Source organism: Mytilus californianus, unplaced genomic scaffold (assembly GCF_021869535.1).
Source record: "Mytilus californianus isolate M0D057914Y unplaced genomic scaffold, xbMytCali1.0.p SCAF_4, whole genome shotgun sequence".
Lineage (NCBI taxonomy): Eukaryota > Metazoa > Mollusca > Bivalvia > Mytilida > Mytilidae > Mytilus > Mytilus californianus.
In genome coordinates, this window is record NW_026262690.1 from 69066807 (window position 1) to 69091961 (window position 25155).

The following is a 25155-nucleotide window of genomic DNA, read 5'->3' on the forward strand; positions in this document are numbered from 1 at the left end:
ACCCATGTACGTGCTTACTTTCTGAATCATACGCTAACATATTACATTGTGAATCCCTGTAACAAAAATATTTACATGCATTTGAATAATCTGAACTATAGAATTTGCAAATGAACGACAAAGAAAACAATATATCCTACCAGATACATATAATACAAAAATTGTACTGTATGTCTCTAATCCTATCTAGGACTGTTGCATTACATAATATATTAGTACTAGATCATATGTACCATTAAGAAAAGGGTTGTCAGATGCAAAGTTTGAACTTTTGATATTTACTAAATTTTCTCCTACATGTAGTCCTAGCCTGCTCCTTTAGGGGCTGGTCAAGGAGTTTTAAATGGGGGCTTAATTGCCAGAAATCGTAATATATACTGCCGAGATGAGCGATGCAATTTTTTTGTGGACTATTTAATAGTAAGAAATGATATTTTTTTAGTACGGTGCTTTCTACGCCCCCTCTTAATCCGCTACTGGTCTTACTCTGAACAGATAAAGATTAAGTAAATAGCCTGGCAGCATCAGAAAAAAGTGTAATGCCGTTCAGGCAGTGATATTTTTTATATATATATATCTTTTTAATTTATTGTTTTTTTAATTAAGATTATTTAATGTATTTGATGTAATACGTGTTGCTTAATCTTTTATCTGCATGCTTATTTGTTTTATATTGTGTATATGTTATGTCATGTATGAGGGTCCTTCATTTCTTTCTTCTTAAACTTTTTAAACCATTATTTCTATTCTTTAACCTTTTAGAAAACCATTTTTCTCTATTTTGTTCTTTTTAACTTTTTAAACCATTTTATCTATTCTTTATTTATTTTGACCATTTTTCTCTATTCTTTATATGTTTGCCCTTTATTCTGCATTTTTGTCCATTATTCTCGTGACTATTCTGTAAACCCCATCCAGACCCTCTTATAAGTATTGTATTCGATTAAAGGAGTGGCTGTTTGTCCGGCTAGATTTTACGGCATTGGTTCTACAAGAGGGTCCGGATGGGGGTCCTAGTTTTCTTTATTTTCTTAAATTTTTTTACCATTTTTTTCTACAACTCTTTATCTTGTTTGACCATTATTCTATATTCTTCTTATTTTAACACCTAATTATTTTCTATTGATTTTTTTTTTTTTTTTTTGCCTAGTTTTCTCTATTATTTAATTTAGCTTTCCCTTTATTCTGTGCCATTTGTCCATTATTATGTAAACCCCATCTAGACCCTGTTACAAAGAAATCGTTTGCATGACCGGAAACTTATCATCGCTGTTTCTAACAAATTTGCTTTTTTACTAACAATTCTATAAATAGAACTTAAGTGTCACGTGATGATAACAAAATGGCAGCAGAAATAAGGCCATCACAGAATAAGCAAGGAAACACAAGAAAACCTGTCCTTATAAGTAAATTAGAAGGTTTTCAAGATGACGTCAACATGGCAGTTATAATCCCTCGGGAAGATGGAGTTGTCACTGTCAGCGATGATAAGTAAGCTGTGCTAAAAATTTGACAGGTGCCCGTTGTGTACATTGTTCATTATTGTCCCATCCAATCCGGAAGCTGTTGCTACCAGGTGCAAAGCATCGTCACCATTTACGCCTCCTGTTGAAAATCGAAATAAACTTGATGCTTTTACCTTGAATAACACTACTTAAACCCACCATGCTGTGTTCATTTTGTTTTAACAGGTCAGGAATAACCACCAATTGGTGGATTATACCTCAATTGACGTATAATCCACCAATTGACATATAATGGTATAGACCAATTGACGTATAATTCATTGTTTTTCCAAGCAAATTATTCAACCAAAACGGAGCATTGTTTTCTTAAAACCATATTATTGTATGAAAACATGTCAAACATTCCTAGTTTAGTATAGTGACCAGTCAGGGGTGCTACTTAAACAAGTGATTTCATCATCACTTATTTCAGTGATTTGATAAATTCAGTTATCACCTATTTAAGTGATTTTAGTGTTTTCTTTGATCTTCAAATGCTAATTTCATTGATTTTCCATATTTTCACAATCTTTTCTATAATTTTCCTACATAAATCAATTATCCCTTTTTCTTTGTATATTAATTTCACCAGTGCACTTGGGCAGTAAGTTAGTGCGCTAAAGCTTTTAAAAGTACCCTTGGGAATTTTTCTGTAATCAAAAATTCATTAACTACTCTTACTATCAGACAAAGATCAACAATATTAGGTAACCTGATTGGTTTTCTTTAGAGTTAGAATGATCTACTTCAAGGAATAATGACCTGATCTACAAACTATTCTAGTTTTTGCATATTTTGATAAAACTGTAAAAGTATCAGGCTTATCAAGCAAAAGACAATTTCTGCATATACATAGTTGTTTTTTCAATGGAATTGTTGTCTTTTTACCAATAAAAAAATCAAGCTTGTGGGAAAAATATCAAGAAAATGTTATAAACACTTATTAAAGTGATTACATTTTAACTTCTAAAATTACTTGTTTCAGTGATTTCAAAAAGTCTGTGTGAAAATTTTTAATATTTCACAGCCAAAATCACTCGAGGGAGTGATTCTGAAATCACTTGTTTAAGTAGTACCCCTGACTGGTAACATAACCTATTGCATTTAATCAATAATTGTATTTGAAGTTTCTTCTATTGTTATCTTGTCAATTCTTGATTGGCAAATTTACCACTAATCACCTGTGAATGGACATCAATACTGTCTGCAGTCATGTGATTATGAGTACAACTCCACAGGTGAATGGAGCTCTTTGTTAATACTTGACTTTCATTAATAAAAGTCAATCATGGTCAATAGTACACATGTTTCAACAACAGAATTGTTGTACACATGCATTCTCAAGAGATGCAGCAGGCTTTGACAAAACTGAAACTTTCGGAGGACTCAATAATGGTCATAAAATAGGTTGTAAGTTGCAAAATGATGCTTCTATCTCACACTAGCATTTTATAACAAAAAACTTGCACTATACGTCAATTGGTCTATACCAATATATGTCAATTGGTGGATTGTACGTCAATTGAGGTATAATCCACCAATTGGTGGTTATTCCTGACCTGTTTAATTAAAGTAAGGGGTGGGTTCTGTTTTCAAACTTATCATGCTTATTGGTTGTGTGTATGTCCTATACATGTCAAATTTATTGTATACACATGTATGACTCATAATTGTTCATTGTTCAGTGACATAATACGTTCTCCACAGGGTCCCTATTAATTATGAATTTCTCTTATGATTTATAAAGATGTTATAATAAAAATATCTAATGAAAAACATTAAGATATGACATAAGACAACCCTTGACAAAGTTCAGGACTGGGGATAGGCTCTAAATTAAACTAGTTTTTACAAAATCTCAACTATGCCTCCTTAATCTTGATCAGTAGATTAACAAAAGGTACATACAAGACTACAAGAAAATTGGTAAAGGAAACACGCTATTTAAACCAAGCAAAGTGAATTTTAAACATTGATCTTTTTAAGTCACTAAAGGAAGGTTGTGATTGCCAACAAAATTTGCTGTGCAACCTACTTTATAGCAAGAGGTCAAGAAGAGTATTTCACATAATTTGACATTGAACCTTTATGTTTTGAAGGTTTTGACATATTTTCTCTTTTTCCCAGATTATTTTCCATCGAGTACCTTATTGATTGAATTGAGATGGCTCTTACAATTAATAAAATGGAAGGAGCCGATTTTGATTTTTATACGACCGCAAAAATTAAAAATTTTTTGGTCGTATATTGGTATGACGTAGGCGTCGTCCTCGTCCGAAGACACATTGGTTTTCGCACTCTAACTTTAGTTTAAGTGAATGGATCTCCATGAAATTTTACCATAAGGTTCAATACCACAAAAGGAAGGTTGGGATTGATTTTGGGGGTTATGGTACCAACAGTTAAGGAATAAGGGGCCAAAAATAAGCATTTTTGTAACTTCCAGACATAACTTGTGTGTTAGTATATGGATCTCTCTGACATTGTACCACAAGGTTCCATATCACAAAGGGAATGCTGGGATTGATTTTGGGGGTAATTCCATTAAAATTTTAGGAATTAGGGGCCAAAAAAGGGGCAAAAAACAAGCATTTTTCTAGTTTCATGATAATAACTTGTGTGTAAGTGTATGGATCTTTCTGAAATTGAACTACAAGGTTCCATATCACAAAGGGAAAGCTGGAATTGAGCTTGGGGGTAATTGCCCAAAACGTTTAGGAATAAGGGGCCAAAAAGGGGCCAAAAATAGCATTTTTCTAGTTTCCAGACAATTACTTGTGTTCAAGTGTATGGATCTCTCTGAAATTGTACTGCAAGGTACCATACCACAAAGAGAAGGCTGGGATTGAGTTTGGGGGTGATGAATCATAAGGGGTTTCAAAAAATTGGGGGGGGGATTTTTTTTTCTTTCCTTTTTTTTTCTTTTTTTCCTTTTTTTTTCTTTTAAAATTTTCTATTTTAAGTTGGTTATTTCTGATTTATATTTAAAAGCAAATAATAATGATATGGTAGGAGATACATACCAAACAGGATGTGTAAATTATTATATAATAAGTATTGTGCAATAGCAAGAAATTTTCAATTGCACAGTATTGCACAATAGCAAGAAATCTTCCATTGCACAGTATTGCGCAATAGCAAGAAATCTTCAATTGCACAGTATTGCACAATAGCAAGAAATATCCAATAGCACAATATTGCGCAATAGCAAGAAATTGTCAATTGTACAGTATTGCGCAATAGCAAGAAATATTCAATTGCACAGTATTGTGCAAAAGAAGATACTTCGAAAAATTGCTTATTTCTTGACCAATTTCAATGGGGTTTTATTCTTGAATTCTTTGGGTTCTTTAATATGCTGAATCTAACCGTGTATTTAGTTTTTGGATTTGGGGCCCCGTTTTTAAATTGGTCCACATTGAGGTCCAAAGGGTCCAAAATTAAACTTTGTTTGATTTCATCAAAAATTGAATTATTGGGGTTCTTTGATATCCCGAATCTAACCGTGTATTTAGATTCTTAATTTTTGGTTCCGTTTTCAAATTGGTCTACATTAAGGTCCAAAGGGTCCAAAATTAAACTTAGTTTGATTTTAACAAAAATTGAATTCATAGGGTTCTTTGATATGCTGAATCTAAACATGTATTTTAATTTTTGATTATGGGCCCAGTTTTCAAGTTGGTCCAAATCGGGGTCCAAAATTAAACTTTGTTTGATTTCAACAAAAATTGAATATATGGGGTTCTTTGATATGCTGAATCTAACCATGTATTTAGATTTTTGATTTTTGGGCCCCGTTATCAACTTTGTCCACATTGAGGTCAAAAGGGTCCTAAATTAAACTTTGTTTGATTTCATCAAAAATTGAATTCTTGGGGTTCTTTGATATGCTGAATCTAACCATGTATTTAGATTTTGGATATTGGACCATAATAGGTGAAATTTAAAAATTTTAAGTTCTTAGACCACATTCATTCTGTGTCAGTAACCTATGCTGTGTCAAATATTTAATCACAATCCAAATTCAGAGCTGTATCAATCTTGAATGTTGTGTCCATACTTGCTCCAACTGTTCAGGGTTCGACCTCTGCGGTCGTATCAAGCTGCGCCCTGCGGAGCATTTTATTTGTTTTAATTTTAATCTTGATGGAGTTTTCCTACAAAGCAAGTGTTAGTAAAAACAGTTATATAATGGGGCTCATAGGGACCCAAAATAAAATGTATCATTAGGTTAGAATCAGTTTTGTTCTGACTAGATGAGTTTCTATGCCGCCACCGTAGCTGAGGAGGCATTAAGTTTTACCCTTGTCCGTATGTCCGTTCAATAACTAGTTTGCCTCAGCCAAATGTTATGAAACTTATACACAATGCTTATTACCTTAAAACACAGATCAAGTTTGAATTTTGGTGGCATCACTTTTACCGTTCTAGAGTTATGCCCCTTTACAAATGGAAAAATTGCTGAATTTTTCGTTTCCGTTCTCTTACTTAAGTTTGCCTCAACCAAATGTTATGAAACTTATACACAATGCTTATTACCACGAAACACAGATCAAGTTTGAATTTTAGTGGCGTCAATTAAACCATTCTAGAGTTATGCCCTTTATAAATGGAAAAATTGCAAAATTTTTAGTTTCTTCTAAATATCAAGTAATTTTTAAAATTGGAGTTATCTTCCTTTGTCCATGATTATAGTAGAATCAACTACAATCAATGCTTTATACAATGCAATGTTTAATTTTGCCTTCCACTGATAAAACACAGATCAAGTTGAATTTGGGTAGTGTCACTTTAACCATTATTGAGTTATGCCCCTTTATAAAACGAAAGATTGCAAAATTTTTAGTTTCTATTCTGTAACTTAAGTTTGCCCCAACCAAACATTATGAAACCTATACACAATATTCATTACCACAAAACTAAGATCAAGTACAAATTTTTTGTTTCCGTTTTCTAACTTTAGTTTGCCTCAACCAAATGTTATGAAACTTATACACAATGCTTATTACTACATAATATAGATTAAGTACGAAATTTGGTGGCGACACTTTTACCATTCTTGAGTTATGTCCCTTTATAAACATAAAAATTGCTGAAAATTGTTTCCGTTCTCTAACTTTAGTTTGTCTCAACCAAATGTTATAAAACTTATACACAACCGTTCTAGAGTTATGCGTGTTTACAAATAGAAAAATTGCTGAATTTTTAGTTTCTGTTCTCTACTTAAGTTAGCCTCAACCAAATGTTATAAGACTTACACACAATGCTTATTACCACAAAACTCAGATCAAGTTCAGATTTGGGTAGCGTCACTTTTACCGTTCTTCAGTTATGTCCCTTTATAACTATATGATATGCAAGCGGGGGCATCATCTGTGTCCACATGTGGACACTATCCACATTTATTTTCTTTTGGTTCAATGAAAAAAAAAAGATACATATTAATAAAAATATATATGGGTATACGTCATAGTCAATGAGACATTTAGAGGGTAATCTTAACTGGTAATGATAATTTTGTCTTTAAAATTATATCTTCAGGACATTAAGAGTATGGTTAAAAAGAGATACAGGACAGTATTGGCCAAGTATTTGTCACACATTGCCATGTAAGTTGTATAACATAAGTTATTTGTCACATATTGCCTTGTAAGTTGTATTACATAAGTTATTTGTCACATTGTAGTACATTACATGTAGATATGAGTGTTTCTTCACTGGCTTCAGAGGGGCCTCTGTGGCCGAGTGGTCTAAGTAGTTACTACTGTAATCACTAGCCAGTCAACACTGAGGTTGTGAGTTCGAACCCCGCTCGTGCAGTTGCACTCGACTCCAATCTTAATTGACTAGGATTGTCAGTTTTCCTATCGAAGGTCAGTGGTTTTCTCCGGGCACTCCAGCTTCCTCCACCAATAAAAACTGGCCGCCACGAAATAGCCCAAAAGCGGTGCTTAAAAGTGGCGTTAAAACACCAAAAATCAAAAATGAAATCACTGGCTTCAGGATTAAAGAAATTTATTAAACATTGTGACATTATTAACTGATCCTTAACACTGTTTAAAACTCTTGTAATAGAACATGCACAACTGATTGTTCAATTTTTTTAAACATCAAAATTATTGTAGTTTTCAGATTTGACTGGCTTCAACACTGGATAAATTTTAAATACCTAACAATGTATCTAGATCTCTTCCACATTCAGTAGTTAATTCCTCATCTACAATAAAGGTTTTGTTTAACTCAAATATATATATGCAACAGAGAAACAATGTTGAAAGACCATGTGGTGATTGGTAGATGTTTGACTTTGATTATTTATTCCATAACTCTTGTTGTTTAATTTGAGTGGGTAAAGTTAAAGCCTAAAATCTATAGTATGAGTTTTCCTTTTTTGAAAAAATGAGCAGTTACAATGTACGCTGATAGGAAAACAGTTTTAAAACTGTTTTCAAATATTGGCATTAAAGAAAGAACTTGTGATGAATTTTTTAGGTAAGTTAAGGCTCATCATTTTCAAAATCAAGACATGTTGTGAGCATGTTTGTATACATTTAATAATCAGTGAAAGGATATAGAGTCAGGTTTCTCACTAAGGCAAGTCCATGAGTCCTGGACTCATGAAAATCTGTCTGGACTCATCATTTTCAAAACTGGTGAGTCCAAAGATGCATAAAAATTGCAAAATGTTGTATCAGCTGAGCACAAATATCACCATTCTATGACAAAAGTTTAAAAATAATCTAAACTTAATGCCATTTCCTTGCTCTATTTTGTCATGGGGAATGAAATAATAAATGATGTTATCATGTAGCAACAGAATTTCATCTTATCACTGTTTGATTTACCATGGTCAAAAATGGCTAGTCCCTAGACCTTCAAAAATCCTTAATGAGAACATTGATAGTAGATTTAAATAATTGGAACTCAACCAATGAAAACTTGTTATTTACATAAGATATTATAATTGTAACAGCTGAGGCAGCATCATTAACATACAATGGAGAAACAAGAAGACTATTTGTTGGATTAAATAATGGAACCATTTCAGTAAGTACATGTATCAGAATATCATACAATGTAATTTTGGTAGCTTAAAGTATCTTTATAAGATAGCATGAGTAACAAATACATGTACATGATCTCCTAATTAATCCTAACAAATATCTTTACATCCCAATGTTCTATGAAATTGAGAATGGAAATGGGGAATATGTCAAAGAGACAACAACGCGACCAAAGAGCACACAACAGCTGAAGGCCACCAATGGGTCTTCAACGCAGCGAGAAAATCCCGCACCCGGAGGTGGTCCTCAGCTGGCCCCTCAATAAAATTGTGTTTGACATGTTTTCCCCTGAATTACCCCAGGTCAAACAGGGCAGTTCATTCATAGAAAAGAAACTTTTTTTATTTTTACATATCAATTAAAATTATGACCCTGGAGTACCAACATGATTATTATAATACAGCTGCTTTATTATTTTTTTTTTCTACTTTTGATATAGACGTAGAATGATATTCATATGATACTAACACATGCATGTATTTACCTGAAATAGGTAATGTCCCAATCCAATCGTAAACTGTTATGTTAGGAGCACTTTTACTAATTTCTCCCATAGCTCAAGTTTGAGTAAGTAGGAAAATGTATCACAGGGAAATTCTCCCATCCCTTAAAGTCTTTTGTTCTATATCAAATGAACTCTTTATGTTTTGACATTGAATTGAGACAGAAAATAATTGCAAATCATCATTTGGCACTAGTAAACATATGTGTGTATATTAAAAGAATTGGAATGAAATACATTTATTTTATTTTCAGGAATTCCTTTTATCGGAAGACTATAATAAAATTACACAAATGAGAGATTATCTAGGTAACTATGATAGAATTCTTTATTTGCAAATGGTCTTGACAAAAAGTGGAAAAAAGCATTTCATTCACCACAGTAGAAGTGAACAATTCCAACCATTCATGCACATCCAAAAGAGTAAAGAACTATATAAACACACAACATTTATTAAGGACTTAACCACAATTTGAAAAAAGCACGTAAATTATGTACTTCCCTGTCAAGAGTTATTGATCCTCATTATTTATTATATACTTAGTGGTAAATCGTGCTGTATCAGCCACCCGTGATGATATCGATATCAGCATGGTTGCAAAGGCTTTATCACACCTTTAATCTGTATGACGTCACGTCATCGATTGCAGTCACTGTTGCAAAGGCTTTATCAAACCCCTAATCTGTATGACGTCATGTCAAACCTATAATCTGTATGACGTCATTTCAAATCTCCTTACCTGTATGACGTCATGTCACATAAAAAACATCTACGTGAGGTATATGTATATAATAAAGTGTATATGATATGGCTTTTTCAATATCACACACTGTATCAACCCTCAACCAATATAATCCCTCGAGCAGAGCTCTTTGGATTATATTGGTGTCTCGGGTTGATACGGGTGTGATATTGAAAAAGCCATATGATATTCTCTATTTATTGACAGAATTTTAGTAGTGGAAATAATGTTGATTAAAATGAAATATCTAATTTAATCTTCCACATACCATTATCACAATTAGAAGAATGATAAAATTAAAGTCGTTTATATAAAAACTGTTTGTATAAAAGTAAGAACACATCATATCAGTATGATAGCAGGAACCAAAGTGAGAACCCAAAGAAAAGTTGATGCAAATAAGTTCAAGAAGCCTTATTTATCAAGTCTTTTTCTATTTTTAACATTGGCTTATTTTCAGCACATCAAGCAAGAGTAAATTGTGTAAAATTTTCTCTAAACTGTGAATGGGTGCTTAGTTGTAGCCGAGATAAATATTTCCAATGGCATTGTTCCGAGACTGGTAGACGATTAGGTGGATACCAAGTATCAGCATGGTGCCTTTGTGTAGAGTATCCTTTGTAAAATTCTAAGTTTAAAAGTTTAAAGTATTGGTTCAACTAGAAATTTGTTTGACAACTTTTTTGTAATTATTACAGACCCTTATAGTATTTTAACATTGGTCCTAGAAATGTAATTGATATTTAAATACATGAAATGTTAACATTGACGATTATAATAAAACAGATCTAGATCAGAGAGTTAACCCAAAGAAAACATGAAGGATGTATATCTAAAAACTAGGCAATATCATACTTCAAGCTTGTTGTATATATATATATATAGATATTCAACAGTGATTACAGAGCAAATTTACATCAGACCTAGGAGTTTTTTCTTACACTTTGACTGATCAGATTTTCTTGTTGAAATCCAAGCTAAGTAGACTTGTGTATAAGATGTTAATTCATTCCAGAAAAAAGGAAAAAGCATATCAATGGCAAAGTTATAAAAAAGAACAACTACAGTCATCACTAAATTTTTTCCCACATTGGTCATAAGTGTTCACAATATGTCGGAATTTCACAGATCTTAAATATCATTTATCAAAAATTCCTTAACAAATATTACAGATTCGATGAACAATCAAAATATGCGTTTGTTGGAGATTATTCTGGGCAGATATCAGTGTTAAAAATTTCTAATTCCAATTTTGATTTAATAGTGACATTAAAGGGACATTCAGGTATGTTAAATATTCATTTCATTCAACTAACAGTATAACATAGCAATAATCATAATCATTCATAAACTATACTGTTGAAATATATTTGTATGTAAAAAAATGTTTCTTTTTTTATGCCCCAACCGCTAGGCGAAGGGGGCATTAAGTGTTACCCTTGACCGTTTGTCCTTCTGTCTTTCCATCCTTCCATTTTTACCTTCGTTCCATTTTGGTTTGAAAAGCAAGCTTGAGCGGGAGCATTTGTGTATTCAGACACATTCTTCTTTTATTGTGCCCCACGAACGCGTTGTGGGGGACATAGAAATACCGGTGTCCGTCTGTTTGTCCGTCCAGTCTTGTTAGCACTCTCACGTGTACAGTTCTTGTCAGATTTTTATGAAACTTATATCATATGTTTACTTCAGCAATGTCTTGGACGAGTTCGAAAATCAGTGCCTATCAATTATTTTTAAAAGAGTTATGCCCCTTGGAAACATTAAGTATATGGAAAATTGCATCGTTAGTGCTCTCATGTGTACAATTCTTAACAAATTTTAATAAAACTTATATCATAGGTTTATATCAGCAATGTCTTGGAAGAGTTCGAAAATCACTGCCGATCAATTATTTTTAAAAGAGTTATGCTCCTTGGAAATATTGATTATATGGAAAATTGCAATATTAGCGCTCTCATGTGTACAATTCTTGCCAGAATTTTATGAAACTTATATCATAGGTTTATATCAGCAATGTCTTTGATGAGGTTGAAAATCAGCGCAGATAGATTATTTTTAAAAGAGTTATGCCCTTAGAAATATTAATTATATGGAAAATTGCCTGATGAGTGCTCTGTGTATAATTCTTGCCTGATTTTGATGAAATTTATATTACAGGTTTATATCATCAATGTCTCAGACAAATTAATAATCAGTGCTGATCAATTATTTTTAAAAGAGTTATGTCCCTTGGATATATTGATTATATGGAAAATTGCATTGTTAGTGCTCTCATGTGTACAATTCTTGCCAGAATTTTATGAAACTTATATCATAAGTTTATATCAGCAATTTCTTTGACACTTTTGAAAATCAGTGCTGATAAAATATTTTTAAGGAGTTATGCCCCTTGGAAAAATTAATTATAACGGAAATCGCATTGCATTTGCTCTGAAGCCTTCATTTCTCTAAGATATTTATTAATTGTTTTTAAGAACAAAAAAAAAGTGTTTTATTTAGTTATTGCCCTTGTACCTTGGATAGATAAAATATGTGCAATGCGGGGGACATTGGAACTCTGTTCTTTTATTTTTAATTACAATGTCCATAAATGTAGTTTTTTTTTTTAAAGTTTATTTGTTAGTCTGATACATGTATATTAAATTAATAAGTGGTCAGTTTATATGTATTCTGAACTGATATATCAAGTGCAGGAGGGGTATTTGCATAAAATAACAGTCAAAAGAAAGTAAAGTTGCTAGACTTACTTATTTATGGTGAAATTATAGATTTTAAATAATATATATATATAAATAATTAGGATTTTTTGGAGCACAGTTAGTAACTAAGATAAAGGTCTGTGTGAAGGTTGAAATCTATGAATATGTAGGAAATACATACTTTTGACAATGTGTATAGCAATGTTTATTTATATAAAATTATTATGCTTTTTAAACCCATACCTCCATTTCACAAATAAATGGCTTTAGTGAAATTAAAGTATGATCCATATCTAAAAAAATAATAGTGAAAAGATGATTTTTTTCATGGACATATATGTATTTTTTGTGGTGGTGGTGGTAATAATAGTATTGTACAAGAACTAGGCTCCTTACACCTGAATGATTGTTCGTAGTAAACTTTTTTGTCAAATTAAAAATAAAGCAACTCCTTTTTACAGTCCGCTTATGTTGGATTGCATTTTTTTCCATTTTCATTTTAGACGGTAAAAATGGTTTAAAGTTCTCTTTCAAACCTTCTAGTTAGTTTATTAGATACAGTAGTGCAACTTCAATGGGAATTGAGATTGTCCTCTGTGATTGATTAAATGCTTTTTTTATAGGATTTAGAAACCAGGGCTTTTTAACAATTAAAAAAGCAACAATTTTCTGTATCATTTATAAAAAAAAAGTTGTTTACTGTTTTTGGCCTAACATATGAATTTTTTAAACCTATATACAGGTAGTGTGAGGAGTTTAGCATGGGACATCAATAGGAGCTGGTTATTCTCTGGAAGTTTTGATCAGTCTGCTATAGTATGGGATATAGGGGGAAGGAAAGGGACAGCTTTTGAATTACAAGGTCATAGGTAGGTTTATTGTTCTGGCTATAGGCATGATGAAACTGTATACATATATAAGTATATTTTTGAATTGTACTTACAAATGAAGTGATATGCACATTACATTAAATTGTCTTCAACAATGGACAAGCACCCATATTTATAGCAAGTTCCAAACCATCCCTGATATTTAGAGATGTGACAATTTAAGTGACAAAGATCAAATATTAAAACCAAATTCTTTGTAGGCTAAAAACATAAGATACGATAACAACCAATGACGAGCCTGGCTTTGAGATAAAGAACAGAAATTAAAACGCTGTTCCTTGGCTTTTTGTGTGTTTTTTGCTGTGCATGTACTGATTTTGTGTCATGGATGGATACCTCATATCCTTTGTTTTTCTATTATATACACTTGAAATGGTCAAAATTCTTTTTTGTGTATTCAACCCTATCAATACCAAATGATAAAGTTACAAACACATACTCAAAACAAAGCCAGAAATAGCTTTTAAAATTCAATAATCTTAGATATACTGAAAGAAAACTGATGTGTAGTCTATTGTAAATATTGACCTAGATTTGTAGCATATTCAAATTTAGTTTTTTCACAATTTTGATGAAATTACTAGTACGGGTAGAACAATAGAGTGATTTTAATTTAACCCAATGGTTCTACATTGTTATGTCATTAGATGGGTACAGTTGTATTGCATTGATATAGTTGATAGTTGAATCTTATGATATGAGGACTTTGTTTAAAAGAAAACACTTCATGTTTCAGCAAATCTGTATGTATATTTGTTTATTTTAGGGATAAAGTATTAGGTTTGGCATATGCAGCTGGCTGTAAACAGTTACTGACTGGTTCAGAGGACTGTATTTTAGGGATATGGAATATGGAAGCTGACAGACAAGAGGTCAGTTTCATTATGCATACAAAAAAGATGACAAGCTTTTCATGAACCTAACATCATCTGTTAAAAAGTCATTGTCATTTTTATTTTGAACAATAAATAGTCTTAAGAATTGCTAAGGTATTACTAGAGTAAATGTAAAGTAATGATAGAAAGATAGAAAATAAAGGTCTCCTTTTGTTTGGATGAGAAGCAACAGTTATTGTCTTTTATGCACATTTTGTAATTTTGTTTACCTTATAGCAAATTTTTTTTTCGCTTTCAGACTCCAGGATGGGAAGAAAGTGATATTTGTCAAAAATGTGAAGCACCATTCTTCTGGAATGTTAGAAAAATTTGGGAGAGTAAGACAATGGGTGTACGACAGGTAGGATAATAGATTTAACAATACTTATAGAATGAATAGAAGGCTTTGCAGAAGTTATCAAGATTGTTCGCTATCAGCCTTCTCAAATGATTTAAAATGAACACCTCTGCTAGTGCTTTTTGGTCTATGACCAGTGAATTTGTAATATTTTAGAGTCATATCTAGACCAAGTCACAACTATGCCAGTCGATTGCCAATTGTTCCATTAAAGAACATGCCCAACCTATGGTAGTACATTCTAAGGTTAAGGTTTTTGGTTTAGGTAGTTTACTGTGAAGTTGTGGTCACATCTCCTTGAAAACTTTTTCATTGTTAGGCAAACTTTTTAGATTTTAGGCCAAATTAAGATTTTGACCCAGATTTTACCGTTCACATGAAAGTTTGAGCGGGCATGGTGTCCTATGGATACATATTCCTGTTTTCCTTAAAGGGATCATTATATATTGGCAATGAATTGTTATATTTACTATGGAGCTGAGTACCTTTATTTCTTCCTATTCTACATAATATGTGACAAATTGGTTAAGAATACATTAATAAAATGGAAACATTTGTAAAAAATGTTGTTTTTCTATTTCAGCATCATTGTAGAAAATGTGGCAAAGCAGTGTGTAATAAATGTAGCGAAAAGAAATCCAAACTACCAATTTTAGGTTTTGAGTATGATGTACGGGTATGTGAAGAATGTTATGCCAGCATATCACCAGAAGAGTAAGTCATTGTAGGATTTATATTGGTCAGTGAATAGTTCTCATATAGAAACATTTCTCACCATCATGACTGGTATCAATGAATGCTCATGGATGTTTAGGGATACTTGTGCAAAATATATTTAAATGAATGATATTTTATTTTTTTTTAGTCTTACAATGAAAATTAACTGTTTGAAATTTTAATGAATCCAAACATAGAATACATTTAGCTAATTTAGGACTTGTTTAGTTGTGTTGCCAGTCATATTTGATACACACAAAAACAGATGTTATCATGTGCAATCTCCTGACCAAAATACAATTTAATTTCTCCCCCAATTTGACAAACGTGATTGTTAAAATTCCCTGACCAGTAAATAACAAAAGTTTGGTCATTATACGCTAAGAGTGTAGGCTATATTGCAATCAACTTGTTCCTCCATTCGTTGAAAAAATGTTTTTGTCAAACTGTTTTCAGGAATTACTGAACAGAATTACTTCCATATCTATTCAGCTGCTTGTCACTGATGTGCTGCAAGGTTTAAGCTCTTATGGAATCTGTCAGTCATCTGTCTCTTGTTAGCCATTTCTTTGAATTTTTCAATGAACAAATGTCTTTGTCACAGTTTTCCCGGGAACTACTGAACATAATTACTTTATTTTTGGTCAGCAATAGCTATATACAAATATATGTATCATATTTTAGAATGGGAGCTTTTATTATTGCTATACTCAAGGAATCGCATTATTCACATTAATAAAATACTCACAATAATTTCTGAATTTACAGTATTGATAAAGATGACTGTATCTTACAGGAAAGCTCCACTAGCAACATTTCATGACATGAAGCATCCTATACAGTATATGTTCTTAGAGGAAACAAGGAAAAGACTTCTTACTGTAGGAAAGGATAGGGTTGTCAAGGTAAGTTATCTAGGAAATGTTGTGATTGATTGATTGAAAAGGTTTATACCAGTAATGTTTGGGGTAAGTTTAATAATAAAACATTGCATTGTTAGCGCACTCTCATGTCTTCAATTCTTGTCAGATTTTTATGAAACTTATATCATAGGTTTATATCAGCAATGTCTTAGACGAGTTCAAAAATAAGGGCAGAATAATTATTTTTTAAAAGAGTTATGCCCCTTGGAAACATCAATTATATGGAAAGTTGCTTCATTAGCGCTCTCCTGTGTTTAATTCTTGCCAGATTTTTATGAAACTTATATCATAGGTTTATATCAGCAATGTCTTGGACGAGTTTGAAAATCAGTGCCGATTAATTATTTTTAAAAGAGTTATGCCCCTTGGAAACATTAAATATATGGAAAATTGCCTTATGAGTGCTCTAATACTTACAATTCTTACCAGATTTTTGTGAAATTTATATAATAGGTTTATATCATCAATGTCTTTGACGAGTTCAAAAATCAGTGCTGATCAATTATTCTTAAAAGAGTTATGCCCCTTGGAAATATTAATTATAATGGAAATCACATTGGATTTGCTCTGAAGCCTTCTTTTCTCTTAAGATATTAATAAAAAGTTTTAAAGAACAAAAAAAAGTTCTTTTTGTTGGTATTGCCCTTGTACCTTGGATAGATAAAATATGTGCAATGTGTGGGACATTGGAACTCTGTTCTTTTATTTTTGACAGGAGTTATGGCTCTTTGAATTGTTATTTATATTGAACATTGAATTGTTAGCACTCTCTGGTAGAATTATTATGAAATTTATATGAAAGGCTCATATTAGCAATGTCTTCGAAATGTCCAGACCAACTAATTTTACAGGAGTTATGCCTGTTAGAAATAAAAAGTATATGGAAAATAACATTGTTAGCAATCTCATACCTACATTTCTTATAAGATATCTATTTAAAAGTTTAAAGATAAAAAAAAAGTTTTTTGAAGATATTGCCCTCAGACAGATAAAATATGTAAAAAGCACAGGACATTGGATGATGATGATGGATGGCTGCTAAATGTCCAGCGGCAAATTGATATGCATATTCAGGACTAGAACATGTTAATGTAATATGAATATTAATCCTGCTTTGTACTAGACCAACACGCTGAGCCACATTTTTAACATGCTAGTTCACAAGGTAACAGTCTGCAGGAAGACATGTCACCTTACCTGGACACATTATTCTGACTCCGAGCCGACCAGTCTTTGCTGTTACTCCTCAATGCCGCATGCTTAGCGGAGAAGCAGCAAATACTAATTTTAAAGTCTTCTGTTTGACTCTCGCACTTGAGTCAAACACGAGACCACAGAGGCGATCAGGACATTGGAGTACTGTTCTTGAATTGAAAATGGCTGAGTTGGATACATTTTTATAGTTACATAAATTTCAACTTTAGTTTAAGTGAATGGATCTCTATGAAATTTTACCACAAGGTTCAATACCACAAAAGGAAGGTTGGGATTGATTTTGGGGGTTATGGTACCAACAGTAAAGGAATTAGGGGCCAAAAATAAGCATTTTTGTAACTTCCAGATATAACTTGTGTGTTAGTGTATGGATCTCTCTGACATTGTACCACAAGGTTCCATATCACAAAAGGAATGCTGGGATTGATTTTGGGGGTAATTGCCTCAAAATTTTAGGAATTAGGGGCCAAAAAGGGGCAAAAAACAATCTAGTTTCAGGACAATAACTTGTGTGTAAGTGTATGGATCTATCTGAAATTGTACTCCAAGGTTCCACATCACAAAGGGAAAGCTGGGTTTGAGTTTGGGGGTAATTGCCCTAAACGTTTAGGAATTTGGGGCCAAAAAACACATTTTTCTAGTTTCCAGACAATAACTTGTGTTCAAGTGTATGGATCTCTGTGAAATTGTACTGCAAGGTACCATACCACAAAGGGAGGGCTGGGATTGAGTTTGGGGGTGATGAATCATAAGGGGGTTCAAAAAATTGGGGGGGGGGGGGGGGGTTTTCCTTTTTTTTCTATTTTTCCTTTTTTTTTCTTTTAAAATTTTCCATTTTAAGTTGGTTATTTCTGATTTATATTTAAAGGCAAATAATAATGATATGGTAGGAGATACACACCAAACAGGATGTGTAAATTATTATATAATAAGTATTGTGCAATAGCAAGAAATTTTCAATTGCACAGTATTGTACAATAGCAAGAAATCTTCAATTGCACAGTATTGCGCAATAGCAAGAAATCTTCAGTTGCACAGTATTGTGCAATAGCAAGAAATATCCAATAGCACAATATTGCGCAATAGCAAGAAATTGTCAATTGTACAGTATTGCGCAATAGCAAGAAATATTTAATTGCACAGTATTGTGCAAAAGAAGATACTTCGTATAAATTGCTTATTTCTTGACCAATTTCAATGGGGTTTTATTCTTGAATTCTTGGGGTTCTTTAATATGCTGAATCTAACCGTGTATTTAGTTTTTGGATTTTGGGCCCCGTTTTTAAATTGGTCCACATTGAGGTCCAAAGGGTCCAAAATTAAACTTTGTTTGATTTCATCAAAAATTGAATTATTGGGGTTCTTTGATATGCCGAATCTAACCGTGTATTTAGATTCTTAATTTTTGGTTCCGTTTTCAAATTGGTCTACATTAAGGTCCAAAGGGTCCAAAATTAAACTTAGTTTGATTTTATCAAAAATTGAATTCTTAGGGTTCTTTGATATGCTGAATCTAAACATGTATTTAGATTTTTGATTATGGGCCCAGTTTTCAAGTTGGTCCAAATCGGGGTCCAAAATTAAACTTTGTTTGATTTCAACAAAAATTGAATATATGGGGTTCTTTGATATGCTGAATCTAACCATGTATTTAGATTTTTGATTTTTGGGCCCCATTATCAACTTTGTCCACATTGAGGTCCAAAGGGTCCAAAATTAAACTTTGTTTGATTTCATCAAAAATTGAATTCTTGGGGTTCTTTGATATGCTGAATCTAACCATGTATTTAGATTTTGGATATTGGACCATAATAGGTGAATGCCCAATTTAAAATTTTTAAGTTCTAAGACCACATTCATTCTGTGTCAGAAACCTATGCTGTGTCAAATATTTAATCACAATCCAAATGCAAAGCTGTATCAAGCTTGAATGTTGTGTCCATACTTGCCCCAACTGTTCAGGGTTCGACCTCTGGGGTCGTATCAAGCTGCGCCTTGCGGAGCATTTTATTTAAATTCATAAGAATCACTTGACCCTAAACAATTATCTAAAATCTTTGAAAACTAATATAATAGGATGACAAGATTTTTGCACATCATGAACATTGTAAATAATACTTCTGAAACTTAAAAATCTAATAGTCAAATCATTTGATTAAAGGTGAAGCTATGATAAGGTCACTGTCTGAATTACAAGTACAATATATTCAAAGATCACTTATTTTTCTTTTTACAGATATGGGATGTTAGTCAAGTTCTGCATTGAAGATTGCTGTATTAGAAAGTAGAAACAAACACAGAACAAAAACCTTATTTTGACGTAATCATGTGACAGTGACTTAGGGTCATGTGACTTAAACCAATATCTGTAAACATACAACAGATAATAAAACCCTCCATATATAAATGCTGAGGGACAATCATTTTATTTTGCTGGAAATCCTCTTTATAAAAACAACCATACAACTGCTGAGAGTTTTGTAAGAGTTGACAGCTGAAACTAATTATTTGTTAACTCATTTTCTTGCAAAGAAATAATTTATAACCCCTGCTGTAAAAAAATCACACACACTAGATCAGATAAACATCATAAGTATATTAAGATGTGATCTTTGTGCTTCAGAAATAGGAAAAATGCCACAGCATGAATATTGCATAGAAAAGAACATGTATTTTAATTTTCACTATTAAATTTTCATTAAAATTCTTCTGCCATCAGACTAGATAAAATTTGCATTATTAGCAATTGTCAGTGATCACTTAATAAATGCATCTATTAATTTGTACCGGTATATTAACAGAAGCAGTCCAAATATTTTGTTTTTTTTTATTTTGAATATAAAGATTTGCTCATTTTGACATTGAACCTCTTATGAATAAATAATCTTATATGCTTTGAAACCCTTAAATCTGTGTTTAATTTTAAAGATTAGACCAAAGTAGTGGGACCAATTCATTTGTTTTTTAGCTTTATCTAGATGATTAAGATGAGATAAAATGAGTAGAAAATATTAGTCTAGAAATAATAAGGTACACATTTTTGATAATTACAGAAAAGATGGATGAAAATTATTGAATACTAAATATATCTTCTCTATCAAACCCTTAGACACTGGATTTTTAAAATTTTGAATTCTGGAAAATAGAAATTACCTTAACTGTTGATATAAAGAAAAACTACATAGTGTATATAAACAAAGGATAATTCCAAAATTAATCTGAAAAAATTAAGGATATTTCAAATTTTTTATAAATTATGCTAACAAAAACTTAAAATAATACAAAGTTAGAGGTAAGGGCTGTTCCAAAATTTACCTCATGGGGGATGGGAGGCACTCAGACTAATAAAATATTGGTAGTTGATTGATGTCCTTAAAAGGTGCCACCGTGCATTAAATTCTTGAACAGCCATAACCAAAAACAAAATTATGAGAATGCAAACTATTATACAAAAATTCAGATATTGCAAACTCTGTGAACGTATATTACCAAAACTTTTATGGTATCTCAATTTTGTATGGTCTTATAAATTTCTTACATTTTGATTTTGCTTGTAACACAGTCACTTCAGTATAAATCCAGTCTAAATTCAAAGTAGATAATGTTCTAGTAAATCAGACTTGTCCTGGAGGGTATAAGACATTTTGCTAAAATTGGTATATATATAGTTTATTCTCAAAAGATCTATTTTTAGTATAGGTAGAATTGATACAAGTTAAAAATCCAGGAATTAATCTAGTCATGTTGTATAAAATCACCATTTCAGAATCTAAAGCATTCTGGGTATTATTTTCAAAGGCATACACTAAAAAGTTGTAATCGGCTAACAATTTCAGAAATAATGGATATATTCATCAAATATTTTTTTTTGTTCTGTTGGAAAAGTGAAATTACCCATAGTGCTTTAGAGTTTGAAAAGGTAATTTTTATGAATAATGTAGATTCATCATTATTGAGTAGATATTTTAGAATTTCAAAGCTTTATTTTACTCTTTCATTTGAAACTGATAGTAATTTGTATTAGTGAATGTACTTATTATTTAAACATTATTTTGTTTCATGTAAGAATCTTAAAAGGATTCTTTGCTTTGAATTTTAAGTGCTTGCTTTTTGGTGCACTTTAGTTTCAATATTACTTACAAAAAATAGGTATGAGATTACTGATTTTATTAATAATAATTCATTATTTTTGCTTTCATACTCTGTAAATAGATAAAAATGTGGGACAATATTAGATAAAAGTGTCATGTGTGCCATTGTTGAGATGAGATTTAAGTATGAAAGCTAATGTGAAAAACTTTTATTGAAATGTTTACCTTATTCAACCACATAAAGTGTCGTCTGCAAATATTTTTAAAGATAAGTTTCATTCGCACCTGAACCATGGGATGCAAAATATATTTTTGTCAAGCTTTTACTTAGGTTACAAAGTTTTGTGAACATGTTTTTTTATCTGCTTACATTTGTTTTATTTTGTCTATATAAAACATATTCAGGATAAAGTATAATATTTGATTAATTATGACACAAAACTAAAATGTGATTAAAAGGTGAATTTGTATTCCAATGAATAATGTCTGAGGTATGTTGTAATTTAAAAAAGAAAATTTTCTTTTATGAGCGAACTTCAAATTTTCTGTTCAATACTATAAATTCAGATTTTTTTTATGATTTAAGGAAACACTGTATACAACTAGTGCAATCAAAATGATAAGTGATAATAATTATTATTTTTGCTAAACCTATGCTGTTGGAATAATAAAAAACATCAATAAAGTTTCTGAATTTATAGTATTTTAATGTGTTAAATGCCAAATCTGAAAGGAAGATCCTTTATGAAGGTTTTATTGTAAATTACATATTGTAAAGTTATGTAATGTTTGCTTTGCTGCCTTTTGTCTATTTATCTGTGATATGTGTATTATTCAGTGTAAAAACTATGTAATATAAATGTGTTCTCAAGCTTCAGAACTATTATTGTACTAAAACCACAGTATTGAATCATTCTATAATTCATCAAACTTTATATTAAATTGCTGATTGATATTGCAAGGAATTCATTCATTATGTGTTGTTTCGGTGAATATATATGTAAGCCTCAAATCTATGTCCAGCCTCAAATCTATGTCCTTTCCGCAAATCTATGTCCTTTTTAATATTGCGTCATTGACGTTCCAAATCTATGTCCTTTATTGTCTCAAATCTATGTCTTTTATTGTCTCAAATCTATGGCCATTTTTGTCTCAAATCTATGTCCTTTATTAACTGAAATTTATGGCCATTTTTGTCTCAAATCTATGTCCTTTATCGAAATGTGGTGACGTAATACATAGCAAGACTTAATCAAGTAAAAAAAAAATATGTGTAGTTTCATTCTTGAAGGCACATTAATAAAGTAACATGTATGCACGTTATGCCATTAATTTGTACACTGAATTATGTTGTGGTTGTTAAATGTTGATAACATGGTACACAATGGATTTTAAAAAATACATAGATTCGAAACCGGAATAGTTTCACCAGAAAAAAACTTTTTTTGATAAGATAGTGGCACAAAATGTCGTTGTTAAAACGGCAATAAATACCCTAAACATTTTTATGTGGTACCTATACATTGAAACATTGAACAAAAAGTTTGTAAATAGGTGTTTGTGTTTACAGATTACGATACAGAATTGGTTCAATTCATTGTTGAAGGTGTACATGTATCTTTAGTTGCTTGTATATACAGATGTCATTTTCGTATTTGTTAACAAGAAGTAATGAGTAAAGAGAAATAACCATAATTACTACAGAACAATTAAAAACGGGATCAAGAAAAGCAAACAATTTGAAAATGTTGTAGTTTTACAATAAAATGTAAATCATACAATAATTACACACGCATGTAAAAATTTTAAGCACACACATGGAGAACACATACCAACTTAACATTGAATTATGGGAAATGACTTAATAAAACAAAAATCCTATAAGGCCGTACTTATTAGACTGGCATAAAAAGATATAAGAAAAGAACACAGATTTGAGGCCGTATCTTTTTTAACGATTATAGATTTGCGAATGATGTCACGATTGAAAACAAATGTGAAAATAGGACACAGATTTGAGGCCGTATCTTTTTTAACGGACATAGATTAGCGATTGACGTCACGATGGGGCACAGATTTGAGAAACGGACATAGATTTGAGGCCGTACACAGATCTGAGGTTTACATATATACTGTGTTTTTATGTCACTCCTGTTATACATGGGAGACATAATTTTTATCCAGTTTTTCCCTCCATCACATCACAAAATTTTAATAGTGTAAATTTAAATAGGAATTGAATGAAATACAGCAGATTTGCTTTGTACAGTTTACTGGTGTGGACCTCATGTTGGATGATAATGTTTTTTGTCCTGTCTGTATGTCCGTCACACATTTTTTAAAGTAAGACAAATGGGACCATAATATAGATCAGAAGTATAAGCATGTGAACAAACCTACTGACACAAAAGGAGTTATACAGCCTGTGTCTATATTTCATAAATTGAGTTTACTTGTAGCACAGATGGGGATACTTGTGGACATAGCATTGATCTATTCCATCAAACATTGAAATAAAAATGATGAATTTATGTCTTACTTTAAATGAAGTTGGGGAAATAGGCATTATATATAGAATGAAATTTTCTGAATGTTCTTTAAAATATATGTGTTGTTTGTAGATTAAAATACATTTTAAGTTTATCACTCTTAATTGTCATTCAACTAATTTAAAAAAAAATCTTTACTATTTGTTTAATAGGTTATATCCAGTATGATATATTCACACTAGAATATTGATTATTCCCATTAGAATATGCCACATTGTATTATAAATCAGATGTATTTTTGTAAACATGAAATTCTTTCTTGCACATGTTTTTTTTCTGCATATTATTCTTTTCCCCCTTTTATATTAGCGTTTCCCTACCATAAGAATTATGGTAATATCTTTAAATATGAAGAATTTTGTAATGCATGAGATCAATATACTGTAAAACAACTAATTTTTGTGAGGCATTCATTTACACAACTTTACTGAGTAGAAAAATATTGTAAATATAAATCGTCGGAAACGTCATTTATGATCATCTTTTATATGAATACATAAACAATGTTAGAAAATTAGGAAAGAAAAACACTATTGACAAGAAAGGGCTTATTATTACAAAGTATCTGTGAAAATAAGTTGGTTTACAGTATAGATAGACTCTACCAGAAAGTTCTATTTAAATGATGTTAAAAATTTGTGCTCTAAATTTTGGACTTTCATTCACCTTTTTATTTTAGTGATAAGATAGTAAAAATTGGTACAGATTGCTGACAGGTAAAGGTCAATTCAATTAAACACTCTTGTTCTTTATGTGTGTACAAACTGCCAAAAACATCGCTTTCATGGTTAGAACAAAAATTTAAGCAAAAAATATTTTGTTCTGTAAAATATCAAGTCTAAATAATTGTTTGTATTGTTTTATTGTTGATTGATGTAATGTCCATAGGGCAATAAAAAGATTCACCAGAAACTGCTGTGTTTTTCATTTCATTCATGAATAAGGACAGTACAGTCAATAAAGTTATAGGTTTTTCCTTAAAGGCTTTTGACACACATGTTCATTTAAGATGGATCTCAAATTG

General features: G+C 31.4%; 1 protein-coding gene across 2 annotated transcripts; it reads left to right on the forward strand.

Moving 5' to 3' along the window:
* Positions 1-1327: 1327 nt before the first annotated feature.
* Positions 1328-25043, forward strand: LOC127698675 (WD repeat and FYVE domain-containing protein 2-like). Of its 2 annotated transcripts, XR_007980924.1 has the most exons (13): positions 1328-1491; positions 7047-7114; positions 8479-8552; positions 9326-9380; positions 10275-10425; positions 10987-11099; positions 13256-13382; positions 14170-14275; positions 14538-14639; positions 15220-15350; positions 16150-16258; positions 19728-22570; positions 23702-25043. XR_007980924.1 is itself a non-coding variant. In XM_052202276.1 (12 exons), the coding sequence occupies exons 1-12, from the start codon at positions 1343-1345 to the stop codon at positions 19755-19757; spliced, it is 1215 nt and encodes a 404-aa protein (XP_052058236.1). In that variant the 5' UTR covers positions 1328-1342; the 3' UTR covers positions 19758-25043. The 2 variants fall into 2 exon arrangements, 1 of the variants encoding a protein (XP_052058236.1); XM_052202276.1 differs by having other exon boundaries at positions 19728-25043.
* Positions 25044-25155: the final 112 nt, after the last annotated feature.

Bases quoted from the DNA above. Each gene is read 5' to 3' on its own strand.
- LOC127698675 (XM_052202276.1), top strand. From the start codon at position 1,343: ATGGCAGCAGAAATAAGGCCATCACAGAATAAGCAAGGAAACACAAGA. The intron at 9,381-10,274 runs GTAACTATGATA...GCTTATTTTCAG, and splicing joins ACAAATGAGAGATTATCTAG to CACATCAAGCAAGAGTAAAT. The intron at 13,383-14,169 runs GTAGGTTTATTG...TGTTTATTTTAG, and splicing joins TTTGAATTACAAGGTCATAG to GGATAAAGTATTAGGTTTGG.